The 13,528-nt window shown below is 42.9% G+C and overlaps 1 protein-coding gene across 1 annotated transcript; it reads left to right on the top strand.

Moving 5' to 3' along the window:
• Positions 1-12,002: 12,002 nt before the first annotated feature.
• On the top strand, positions 12,003-13,528 carry GPR148 (G protein-coupled receptor 148). Its single transcript, XM_030029035.2, has one exon. The coding sequence runs from the start codon at positions 12,448-12,450 to the stop codon at positions 13,504-13,506; it is 1,059 nt and encodes a 352-aa protein (XP_029884895.1). The 5' UTR covers positions 12,003-12,447; the 3' UTR covers positions 13,507-13,528.

The raw sequence follows: 13,528 nt of genomic DNA, 5'->3' as shown, positions 1-13,528 counted from the left end.
AGGACCTATGTAAGTGGCTCTTAAGTGTTCTTTTTATCCATGTATAACAAATTGAGATCTGGGACTTAAGGTTGTGAGGTTGTCATGCATGGTCATGAACAAAACAGAAAGCAATGGTATTACAGCCATGTCATTTGTCTTGTTGCACCTGTTCTGCTTAAAATTTTTACATCTGGCACGGTTTCCTGAGGGGAAAAAACCCACAGAACTAAACTTTCAGAGGATGTAAACTGACATTATTCTATTAACATTTAAAGAATTGCATTAATCTCAGCTTCGACTTTGGTTGAGGAATTTTGAGAGATCCCTTCTGATTATTCTGCCTATGACAAGCCAACAGGAGGCCATTTTTGGAGGTCTCTTCCTTGGAGTGTGGCAGAGCATGATTCCTTGTATTTGTTCCTCCAGGTCACTGCTCTTTGTCCAAATTACGCCTTCCTGTGCTTCTTGCATTTTGCTGATGCTGCCTAGTGTTAAATGGCTGGATGCTTGACACAAGTCTCATCTTCCTGCCATGAGCTCCATGTAGGTAAACTCCTTTCACACACAGCTCTTTCCAGTGCTAGTTATTCCCAGAGAACGACTCACACACCATTAGTGGTACACAACCACTCCAGAGCTTTATAAGTGAGCCTGATGCTGGATGTGTAGAAGAGACTCTGTCTAATTCTGCTGGTGTGCAGGTGCTTACAAAGGGAGTTTCACCAAGCAGCTGACCAGGAGTTAATGTGAAACGGGTCCCGGGTGCTAACTTTATGCTTTGTGCACAGATCGCAACTCACAGCACTTGCAGGAACCACACAACAATTTAAGAGATGGAAACAAGCCTGAGGAAGAGACTGAGGGTAAGGTGTTGCTGAGACTGGGTGTGTTTTAGGTTGGGGTAAGGAAGGGGTTGGAGACTGCAATAAAAGGATAGGATAGAAGAATTTTGTGTACTGCCTCAGTACAGCACATTGCAGAGCTGAGTGCTATTGCTGTCCTCTCAGCTGCTGCTGCTAATAATGGTATGCCACCTAAGCAGGTTTGGAAATGTCTGTACTAAAATGAAAAAAAAAGTCTTCCTTCTCATTTTGTGAAGTGACCCATGGACTTTGGGTCTTAAACTGCTGCAAAATATGAAATAGGCTCAGGACAATTTGAAGTAATGAGTTGCTTGGCAGGAAAAGCGCAAACAATGGTGTGGGGTACTAACAACTGATGCTGGTTATAAGTAAATTAGAACTGTCACTAATAAGGTACATGTAAGGGGGCATTCATCAAGCAATGCACAGAGGAGTTAAAAAGTTGAAATTAAGTGATCATGACCATCAAAAACAAGATAAGAAAATGTATCTTAAAGTGTGCTTTTGTGAGTAGGGAAGAACTGGTTCATTCACTGGGAAGGAAATGCAGCAGGTTAACGAGAATGCGACTGAATATTGCTGTGGGCCCTGGTGAGTGCTCTTTGTTCCACTGTGCTGCCTTCAAGGGGCTGGAATCAGTTTTCTTTGCTGAGAAGGGTGGGGTTGCTAAATGGTATTATGATAACATAATGAGAAATCAGAGCAGCTAAGTCTTGACAAGGCATCCAGCTCAAGTTAATTAAAATAGAGAAGTCATACCATGGTGCCAAGGGAAATAGTAAAAGCACAGATGGGGAGATTTGATTGCTTACTGAGGATTAGTGTGGTTAGTGCAGAGGTCTTAAAAGGACAAAGGGACAATCTGGACAACCTCAAGGCTGGAACCAGAAGCTGAGGAGAGATGTGGGCATGTGGATTGCAGAAAAAACAATTTTAAAGGTCACTACTAGTATGACTTTATGAAGGAAAAGCAAGATTTAGGGTTAACCCTACTTTTTGGTAATTATGGGAGTTGAGTCTGGGAAAAAGGGTGCCTGTACACAGTCATGGCTCATCATAATAAATGTAATTATGCTCATAATGTAGTGGAGCCAAGCCTAGGCCAGATCTGTTTAGCAAAACAGATGGTTATCCTGAGCCAAACCGTTCCCAGTCCAAGCCAGGCTGGCCCATCCTTTTCAATGTTACAAGGCAGATGTGGTTCAAAGTGCACCTCAACATGCCAAGTGAGCCTTGGAGGTGCCAGTCACAACTCTGCTGGGGTCCGGTAGTACAAACCTGTCTGCTCTGACCTGGAGGGGGAAAAAATGCATGTAGCGCAGGATGAGGCGTTAGTGGCTTTTCTGTGCTGCTCACAGCAGCCATAATCTCCTAACGTCCAGTCCTCACAAAAGATCATCATGCAGAAATGCAAGTGGATCACATGAGGTGTTTTCCGTGCTCTGTTTGGCCTAAGAGCCCAGAGCACACTGAATTAGACAGCCATAATCTCTCTTCCTCTGCACATCCTCTCGTATTGGGCTTAATTCCTGCATGGATTCAGAGGCATGGTACATAGGCTTGTTGCATTTGTTGCTGTCTTCACTGGGACTGCATGGAGTCGCCGGTGACTTGGGCTGATCAGCTCCTAGGACAGGATTTTACAGAAAAGCCCTTCCCTTCGCACCCCCCCCCAAAGAAAAAACATCCAACCAAGTAAAAGCTCAGGGCAGGTATGATATTTCCCTGAGAAGAGGAAAGGGATTGTCTGGAGGGAGAGGAAGGAAATTCCAGAGCAGATGAAAATGGAGAAAAATTTTCAGATTAGGAGGGGTCCTTAGAAAAATAAGTAAGGTGCATGAGTGTAGGAACATGTTTCTTCCCACTTTTCAGCAGACTAGATGCTGCCTAACCTCTGATTGGCTCTCTGTCAGATTAGAGGTCTTCTGGTGCCTAAACAAAGAACACAAGCTGCTTGTTCCTAAGGCTACTATATTAACTGAAAACAAAACCAGTAAATTACTTAGTGATTCAGAGCTGCTTTTTTTGGCCCTCTTGCTGGAAATCAGTCCTGATTATGCATAAATTATCAGAGAAGCTGGTCATTTATAGCATGCTAAAACCAGAAGGGACAGTATGAAGAGTGGGTAGGAGATGACCCTCCTCCAGTTCATTTACAAAACCAAGTATCTTTTTATAATTCTGTATCCCTGCAGACACCCTGTGAGGCTCCAAGGTCCCTATCTTGAGTCTGACAAAGAGGGAGTTAAACCACTGCAAGCTGTTCTCTGACAGGTTGAAAGGCTTTGCTTGGTGGGGGGAAGGTCCCCAAGCTGGTGTTTATTGACAGCTAATCATGGGACAGACCTATCTCTATTTTGGGAACAGGAAGGGTGGGCCTGGGAATCTTGCCAGTAAGCAGCTTGGGGTGTAGCCTCAAGGGCCCTTACTTTCCTCTGGTCTATCCCTACATGCTGTTTTTCGCACTTCAGGACTGAGGTCACTGCTGCTGTAATGTTTCTAGCAAAATGTCAAGGTGAGACCCTTGCCGTGAAACCAAGTGTAGACCACGTGGCAGGCGGCTCCTATGGCAGCCCAAGTGGACAGCAGGAGTTCAAGAACATTTGGTTTATGTGAAAAGCCTGTACTACTGGTGGTGCAGATTTGAGGCTACGGGAGCTGACGACTGAGCTTCTCAGGCTGCCAACAGCAGAAACAGCCTTAGATGCACATTTGCTTTGACTAAAAATGGGGCTTGGTGATGCATATCAGAAACTGCCTCACAGAGGGTGCTGACAGGAGCTGAAGTGGTTCACAAATAGTGTAGGAGACTTTCAGGACAGATAGCTGGGGATGAAAAGTGGCATTGTGCGTTTCATTTTTGCCATCACTTCAATCTCCAATAGCAGGCAGGAGAGAGAAATAAGTAGAGAGACAGTCTCAGCTCAGAAACTGATCTGGAAGAAATTGGCATGATACTTGGCAGGAAATGAAGAGGCACAAGTGGCAGGGGTTGAGGTGGTGTCCTGGGGGATGGCACACATAATTCCACAGCTGCTGTGCTAGAGCTGTAGCTGGCACTGATGTAACAGCGTGGGTATTAACTGGTGAACACAGCTCGGGCAAGATTCAAAACCTAGAGAATATTGTGGGCTTCCCAGGGAAGCCAAGTGTTTGAAAGGGGAAGGATTCATGGAGCAGCTAGTATTGGGGTGACCACCAGAACATCTGATGGCGGTAGCGCTACCAGGAATGGGAGCTGCACAGGGGTGTGTGCCCCTGAACTGCCTCAGAGCATCACTGGGGGACTTCAGTGAGAGACTGGTGCAGTTCTGACCTGGTTCAACTCACAGCTTGTTAAAATGGCTCATTAAAATGGGTTTCTAATTCATTTAAGTTTTCTTCCTGTATATATTGTCTTGCAGCTTTTGTGATCTATAGCAGTTTTGTGCATCTTAATATTCCTCTTAGTTGCTATCGGTTGTGCTGGGCTGGCACTGAAATGTTTTCTTTGGAGCAAGAAAGTGCTGCTTCATGGGAGGAAAAAGCAGCTCAATTAAAAGGACCTAGGAATTCCCAAGAAAATTCTGAAAATGGGTTAGAAAAATTGTTTGTTTTTCTAGTCACCCCCAGTAGCTGTAAATATAATGAACTCTTACAGGATGGGCATTTGCCTGTGGATAGCTGAGCTATATCTGAGCTATCTGAAGGCAGTTTGGAGCTGGCTACCATGCTACTAGGTAGCAATGCTTACAAAAGCATAGAGAGACTGAAAAGGGAGTGTGGTGTGTTGGCCCTGAGCCAACACTCAGGAGATGAAATTCTAATTTCTGGCTCTGCCACTGCTTTTCAGTATGATTTGTGTTAAATTGCTGAAAATGCATCTGGCCCCAGTTCTTCATCAGGTACCTTTGTACCTTTGTTCACAGAGCCTTGGTTGGCTCTAGGTGCTGCTGAGGACAGTAGCAAGAGAAAACAGGACATATCTTCTCTGGAGCTCCTCATGTGCATCCTTTAATGAGCTGGAACTTTGACTGGAGAAGGAAGAAATAAATAATTAAACTAGAAATAAAACTGACTGTATTTAGTGAAGATCTCAGCTTGTTGGCTGCCTTCAGCAACATTCTCTGTGTGCCTTGATCTCTCCCTGTCATGAGCTGTAACTCTGCCAGTTTGGTGAGAAGTTCTGGGTGTATCGGGGGGTGATGTGCCCTCTGCCTTGTGCTTGTGGAGGTCACCAGGAGAGTGAGACTGATGTGGGCTTGCATAACCCAAACACTGGTAGTTCTGCCTAAAAAAAAAATAAATCTCTCTTTACAAGTTCAGAACATTTGTGTTCCAACATTTGTGTTCCTTCTCCCTCCCTGACATTGCGTTCCTGCCATGAAGTCTGAATCTCCCATGTGAGAGGACAGGGTATTGCTATGGAAATGAGTGGGAGCAGTACAAAGCCACTGTTATGAGGACAAGGCAGAGCGAGGCCTCATGTGGAGAAAATCTAATTTTTAAGCACCTGTGCTGGATAAGTAACAAAGGAGCTGCTGGGAAGGGACAACAGAGCTCGTGAATGGCACTGTGTATGCAACCCACGGCATATCCCCTGCTTGGCTAATAAGAGATTGTGACTCTTATACAGCACATGCTGGCAGTTAATCTCTCTGCCATATGGCAGCTGTGCCTGGCACCTGCTTCATCAGTGTGAGATAAGGTCAGCATCTCCCTGGGGGCAGAAGTATTTCAGAGAATCATTGTTGCTTCAGTGTCTTTGCCACCTGGGAACCACTGCCGTTCAGTGCTAGGTACAGCACTGGGAACTGGGAAGGAGCATCTTAATTTTGGCAGTGAGGCTCCTTCCTCCCCAGGATGGTGCTGTGCCTTGTGCTAGTCCGTGCCATATACAGATTGTATCCATTCATTCACAGTCTGTCATCAAAACGCGTGACTAGGAAGAGAGAACATGTCTTTTCCTTCACATTGCATTTTTCCTCTCTTTTCTGTTTCTACTCCACTCCTAGTGTGTTTCCTTCAATCTTGATTCCTATATTGTCTTTATCCTCCAGCTTGTACAGTGCAGACAAATGCTTCCCAGCTGTCAGGAACTGTCACAGCATACAGCTGTGGCTGGGGTCCTCCTGTCTGCTGCATCACCATTAAAGCCCCTGCCTATATATGCCAACCTGTCTCTTCTACCCTTTTTTCCTTCCATCTCTCTTGCACTTTACACTCTTCAGCCATCTGTCTCCTTTCTCATCAAATCATCCTTCAAGGAAATACCATGCTAAATTCCTCCTGTACTGCCTGACTTTTTACATGAGACAAAACATGTTAAGACAGGGACATAGCCAGGTAACTTCTGCTTTTGCCTGCCTGCAGCAGTGCTTCCTAGGTGATGTTGGAGATCATTGCTGGTGAGACAGGACAGAGACATAAAATTTTTTGGTGCCAGCCACAACCACAAAGACAGCCTGAGATGGAAGGATCTCTTAGGAGGTTGGTGGATGCATGTGTCTCCCTCATTTGAGAAGCTTTGTCTCAGGAGAAGGAGCTTTCTCCCTGACTTGAAGTAGAGGTTGAGGAGCCACGAATTCAGATGTGTATTTCTAGTTCTGCTCATGACTCTGTTTGATATTGAATATGGGTTTAATCTCTTCTGATAGCTCTAAATCCTCAGATAAGAGTGATATGTTATTGTTCTTTACCTAAAGGCATTAGATTTCTGCAGGTAACTCCTTTTAGCGCCAATGTTGTATAGTGTTTGAAATTTTAGAAAGGTTCCTCCTTGCAAATTAAACTGCTTTAGGAAAGAAGGCTGATATTTTAAAAATAGGCCTTATTTAGTAGGCTGTTTCTCCTGGTTCACAAATGCATTGCTATGAAAAGTAGGTAGGCAGGAGAGATCATTAAATCTAAGAAACAGTCTAGGATGGCTTCTCTTGGTGTCCTGTGAATCCGTCCATAAATGACCATGTAAACTAGCAGTTGTTTGCTATAATCCCTGGTTATATCTGCAGTTGGTCACATGAAAACATGTTACTGGATGAATCATGTAGGTCCTTTCAGTACAAAAGACACACTGTAGCAGAGAAGGAAAACCTGTCTTGCTTTGCCTTGCCAGGCTCAGGAAATAAAAATGGGTGAGCTCTGCTAGCGGCAGCTCACAGCAGTCAGGGCCAAGCAGTGACCTGCAGGAAAGTAGGTTGTGTCTGGGACTCACAGGCACTTTTTTTTCCCTCAGGTTGTATTACTTCTCTAACCTTTTGTTGAAATATTTGTCAAATATTCCAAAATTCTGTTCTTCTGACATCCAGCTTAATTCTCAATATTGCGCCTGCAAGGCAGATTTGGTACAAAATTTACCTTGGCTTTGTGATCACCATGGCCTGATGGTATTTGGAATTAGAAGAAGTGATTCAGGGCTTTAATGCTGAGTCCTCCTAGTCTCTCTCTCAATGTCCTCTCTTTTGTTTGGGAGCCTCATCAAAATGTCTTCAATCCAGCACTTTCTAATCCCTGTTTTCTTTTGTTTCAGGTTTCATTTGACCTTTAAAATCATTGTAATCTGAGCTTAGTTTTCACACCCGTTTCTTTACTTCCTTAACTTTAATAATTGCTATGCCTGATTTGTGAACTTTGTACAAGAGCAATGCATACATTTCATCTATAGCAAATAACAAGTAAGGAGCTGAACAATAGTTCTGGAGCCAAGTGGAGACAGATAGCTGAGGCATGGAGACTAGGACAATAAGACTAGGACAGTCAAGCTGTACCTCTCCCCTGCGGGCCCTGACCATGAAGAGGCTTGCAGAAAAGTTTAGAGGGAATCTTAAAGGTTTAGAAAAAAGTTGTCTTTTAATTGACTTTCTATTTTAAGGAGAAGAATAAGGGAAAGCTCAACCAGAAAAACAGTACAGTTAAACTGTTCTGATTGCTTGTTTTTTTCAGTGACAGCAGCTCATTTCTCTGAGTGAGAATATGGATACAGGCAGGAAATAATTGCAGCTGGTTCTCTGCCCTGCTGGGAGGAGCTGGCCTGCTCATGGGCACTTGGCTCTTTACAGCTGGGAGAGCTTTACCAGCAAGTGAGATGCCTTCTGGACCTAGATAAGCCTGGAAGGGGGGCATTCTTGGAAGGAAGTTGAAGAAACTGCACTAGCACATGAAGGCTCCTGAGCTCAAGGCTCTGTTACTAAACATGGCTGGAAATATCCCCATGAAACAACATTCCAGTGAAAATGTTGATTTGTTGGACTCAACTGTCTCATCCTAAACAATTCTGTTCAAGCTGCTGTGGTGGACTCTGAGGTGGCCTTTCTATACTGCTCTCCCTGGGCTCCAGGCCAGGCAGATTGGTCTCTGGGGCAGACCCAAAGCACAGTATAATTTTCTAGGCTAGGCCCTGGTGAGTGATGCTGGAACACGCAGCCACGTCAAAGACTCTATGCTCATACTGAGACAGTGATGTGATGGCACCCAGGGAACCTCAGAGGTGAATGTGAGCATGCAATTTAGTCACACACTTCCTCTGGGTATCCCCTCCTAACACAGTCTCTTGGGATGAAGGGCTGGGGAAATCTTAGCATTATTCTGGTTGGCTTCCCTTTCTTGTATGGTGCTTCCCTGTCATGGCAGCAGTGTGCTTGTTGACTTGTTGAATCAGTTAGACTAAACACTTTGTGAAATAGGAAGCTTCCCTATGTGTGTACACAGTTAAGTCCATACCAGCTGCTGTAAGACAGTAATATTTCTGACCTTTTCTGTTCAATTTGACAATACCTGTTTATAGTCAGTAACGGAATATAATGTAGTACAGTCTTTGCTGGATTTACAGTGTTCAGTATGGCTAAATGCATACTTTCTTAGATCTCCCAAACTCAACAGATAAGGTAACTAAGCTTTCAGTGGGATGTTGATTGAAGCAGAAATGAGTAAAGTAATTAACAGTGTGTGATTCAGTTTGACAATCAATACAGACTGTATTGAGCCAGAATAAGAGCCAGAAGAGGGGCTGCTAATACTGTAGGTCTGAATCAGCAAGATGTGTAAAAAGTGCATCCACATAACATAAATTTACCAGAGAGCATTTTAAAAAATCAATAACTAGAGCATTAAGGCCAGGTTTACAGGAAATTGCAGGAGAATCATTCAAGTTGGCACCACAAAATATTGAACACTGAGACACAATGGCAAGGAGCTGTCTAAGTTCAGTGTCCTCAGGAGTGGTCTTCAGAGCTGTGAGCCCCTTGCAAATGGCCCAGGTTTGGAAATGCCTCCTAAGCTCAAGAAAATGAAAGGTGACAACAAGCAGATATTCTCCAGAGCCACCTATTCTGGGTGTATATCAGTGTGCTAAGACACCAACCTTTTAAATTTTTAAATCTAGCAGAACTATACTGAACAGTTATAAGCCCCTGTGGAAATCTGAGGGGAGTGGCTTTGGCTGGACTTGTCCAGGTCTGATGGGGTTAAATCTGTCTTCCAGTTATTTGCTATTTTCCATTTTTGTAAAACTAAAGCCTGCCTGTGTTCTGAAGACTTTTACAGTAGCACAATTAAAGCTGAACAAGCTGATGCCATAGGACTTACTCTGCCATCTGTAGGCTGTAGCAGATGAATAGTTGAGCACAGGATAAGCAAGGCTGTGAACTTGTGATGTCTCAGGGGCTCTGTGGTACTCTTTGCATGTGGGCTGAATGAGAGACTCATGAGCTGCTTTGCATTTGTCATGAGGATCTCATCTGACAGTGAACCTGCAGTCAGCTACTGTGGAATAATTAGCAAGTTCATACCTTTGCTTACCTTTCACATTATTTACCTTACATTATTCATATTTACACTTTCATGGCCGTGGAAGTGGATTTTTAAAAGGTGCTTCAGTGGATGGTTGCTAGAGTTAGCACTTTTGCTTTGTACTTGTCAGTAGTGATGATGTGTTTGTTACCGTCCCAGAGGTAGCTGGGACTTCTAGCTCTTTTATCCAAGAGAAAGGAATAGATCTGCTATAAGGATATTGTTTTCAGGCATCAGGAGAAAAATAATTAGACTGAAAAAATAAGAACTATTTGTTAATTGAACAATTATATATAAACAACAAGCCCTTGAGATATATATTTGCAGAACAACAGTGCTGTATAACATCACTCTGTGAAATACTTGGCTGCATTAGACACTCCTATAAATGCCAGCAGATCATTGTATATTGTATTTGCATTTATTTTTCTGTCAGCCAAAAGTGTGCAGCTGAGATGACAATGAACTCTTTTGTTTGTTCGCATTTAATTCTAACCAGCTGGTGGAAAATACAGTTGTGATTTTATATGGAAATGAGAGAATCTGTCCATTAATAGGACATCCTTGCAATGCCATGAGCTGGGAGGCAGGAAACACTTCCACCATCAACAGAGGTCTAAAATTGTAGTTGGAAGTGATTTGCACACACCTGAGTTCTCATTGCTTCCCTTCCATTTTGCAATAACAGTATAATTCAACAGTTTGGGTGTTTGAGTGCTACTGTCTACTTATGGTATTAACTGTGTTGTGTCTCGTTGATAGATGCAGGGTGTGATCCTGAAGCCAAATGAATAATTGCATCAATATTGTTCACACACTTTTCAGTGGATGCAGGATCGAGTGAGCAAAAATAACCACCTTCTGTTTTGCCTACCCGGCACCATAGCAACTGAAATTCTGTGCTTAAAATTATCATTGTTTTTTCCTGCTATCCCTTTGTTCCATATGGCGCAGCCTGTCAAACTGTCTTAACATACTGTTCATGGATGCCAGCTATCAGTGTGTAAGGAAATGAAATGTGCAGAAGATTTGATGACTGATGCTGAGTTTCATAAACTGTCTGCTTTGTTACTTGGCATGCCCTGAGACCGCATGTCCATGGCACAGCACGACTTTCTGTGAGGTGAGGCTATGTGCTGTCTCCCATGGATGTAAGCATGCTGGATTGCTATAGGCTGGTAGTGCTGGAGTAATAATACAATAGTGCCATGTTAAGTAAGGAACCACGTTCCCTCTGCTCTTGTAGTGTCAGTAGGAGAATCCATATTACTTGAGAGGAAAAGGAAATCATACTTGAAACAGTAGTTAAAGATTTGACCATGCTGATGAATGTGGGAGGTCCTGGTAGACTTGTCAGGACTGCCAAAAAGGTTGTCTGAACTTAGACATTTTTATTTTTAGGCACCTAAATAAATAATATAACTTCAAAACAGCTGAGCAGCCAGCAAATTTCATTACTACTTATTTTGTCTATTATATCAGACCTTCGGCTTGTGCACACATTATTTTTCAAATTCTGGGAGTAATCCTTTGATATTTACCATTACTTAAAAAGCTTCAGTATGCCCCTGCACCACCAGTGAGAAGAGAAACTAGAGCTGGGAGCTGACAAAGCTACATATTCTGCAGATCTCGTCTTTGCTACTTATGCTCTGTGTAAACAGCAAAGTACTGTGATGTCGTAGTAGCAGTGCGCTGCTTTGTGCAGTGTCCACAGGGCTAAGCAACTGCAGGAGGCATAGACCATGAAATGAAATAGTGCTGCTATGCCCACTTTGCATCACACAAGATGATGAACAATGGCATCAGTACAGTCTTTTTGATTAAAACTAAAGCTTTATTAGCCAGCGTTGAGCCTATTAAAAAAAATTAGCTTTTCTTCTGATCAGACCATAACTGGAAGAACTTGAAGAGTTCCTTCTCGCAGTCCAGATTCTTCACAATTCTCTCGTTGCGCCCCCAGCTCTGATACTGAGATCTGATAGTAAAAGCAGCAGCAGCGTGCTGGCCAGCAAGCCAGAATAGGTCTCCAAATGGACATTGGAAATGCCAAGTCTGCTGTAGGGTATGTTGGTACGTTATAGTATATGTCACTCATCCCAGACAATTCACAGATTGACTGTAAGTCTGCAATAGATGAGAATTCAGTATTTGTATATCATGCATTAAAAAAGGCAGGGGAAGGCTTATCATCTATAAATAACATTATTTGATTCATGAAGCAAAAATGTTTGTGATCTATAAATAAGATAATTTCATTCACTAGAGCCATTGCGATACAATTTTACAATGCGATTGAGAGCCTTTTTTATTGATCACTTCAAATCAATTGTGTTACTGCATACAAATTGGTACAAAACATCACCCAATCACATTTATGACTCTCCTACATCAGTACACGTGGAATAGTTATTCTGTATCATCACATATTTGTTTAATCAAGCTAATATTTCATCTGCCTCATTGGAGTGATAATGTGATGAGAACAAACTCAAACTATTGAAAATGATCAACCTATTCATTTCTGATGAAAGAGCTAGCTGAGGGCTTTAGACTTTTTTTTAAAGCACACAAAGATTTGTTCTATTTTCTAAACATTAGTTTTTGCAGAAAGAAAAGAAAATCTCCACTTTAGGCAAAAACATCTTTTGGCACCACAGAATTCACTTACAAGTTTCAACTTTCTGTTCTTGAGAAGAGCTGGTAGAATTGGCTACAGAAGTTACTTTGCTTCCATGGGCTTCTTGCATCCTCTGCTTCATTTGCCTTTCTAAGGACTCAGTGTAGAAGATCTTGCTTCCTCCAAGTCAGACAATCATCCCAAAATCCTGAGGAAATGGACTTCTCTGGCTGTGCTTTAGTGAAGAAAGAAAATGCAACTGAATACCGCCACAGGGAAACAGAGTTCAACACTTCCTCAAATTTGGATGATGCTTCTTTGTACTATTTGCTGGAGGAATGGGCTCTCAACCCATCAGGCACAAACATGAAGATGTTTTTAATCCCTCCAGTTGTCTGCCTCATGGCAGGTGTCCTCATCATTCCTACCATCTTGTTTGTGATCTTCTCTACGTTTAGCATCCGTCAGGAAACAAGGTACCTGCTGCTGGGAAATGCTCTGCTTTCTGATCTGATATACCTGTTGTTCTACACGCTGTCAGCTGCTCTCAATGCAGCACATGTACATCTCCCGAAGGAAGCTTGTGTCCTCCTATTATTTTTGCTGGCAGTGGCTTACTGTGGAGGATTGTTCACAGCTGCTGCAATAGTCTTGGACACATACATAGCTATTTTGTTTCCTTTGCGCTACATTGCTATTTTGCCTCCTTCACGAACTAAAAAAATTATTGTATTACTATGGATGTGTTCTGGGGCTTTCCCTGGGATTTTCTTCTTGGTGCTATCAAGCACTCATAGCTTTGTACCCTGTGTTCTGGAAATGTGCTCGGTTCCAGTAATACTAATATTAACTCTGAATGGGACTGATGCTGTGAAACTCTGTTTCTGGCTTTCTACCACGGTTATCTTTCTCTGCCTGTCTCTAATATTTTGTTGCTATGCTATTTTGTATTTTAAAACCAAACAATCGGGTATATGGGAAAGCATCTGCTCCAGAGCCAGTGTAACATTTTTAATGCACAACACTGTGTTATTTTTTTACTTCTTTCCACTCTTGGCCCTTTTTGTAGAATCGTTCTTGTGCATTAATGTTGTCATCAGACTGCAGACAGGAATCTGGGTCTCCCTGACAGTCTGCAATGTCCTGATGATTCTGCCTAAAGTTTTGTTCCCTTTTCTGTATGGGCTTCGATACAGAGAGATCTCAGCATCTCTCAAATCCATTGTCAGAAGGAAGCATCTTCTCCTGGTGTCACCTGCTCCATCACCATCCTGAGCCAACGCAGAGCACAGCCACA

This window comes from Aquila chrysaetos, chromosome 10 (assembly GCF_900496995.4).
Source record: "Aquila chrysaetos chrysaetos chromosome 10, bAquChr1.4, whole genome shotgun sequence".
NCBI classification, from domain to species: domain Eukaryota; kingdom Metazoa; phylum Chordata; class Aves; order Accipitriformes; family Accipitridae; genus Aquila; species Aquila chrysaetos.
Note: the sequence above shows the minus strand (reverse complement) of the source record. Positions and strands in the feature narration are given on the sequence as shown.

Coding starts and splice junctions, on each gene's coding strand:
- GPR148 (XM_030029035.2), top strand. CDS start 12,448: ATGGACTTCTCTGGCTGTGCTTTAGTGAAGAAAGAAAATGCAACTGAA.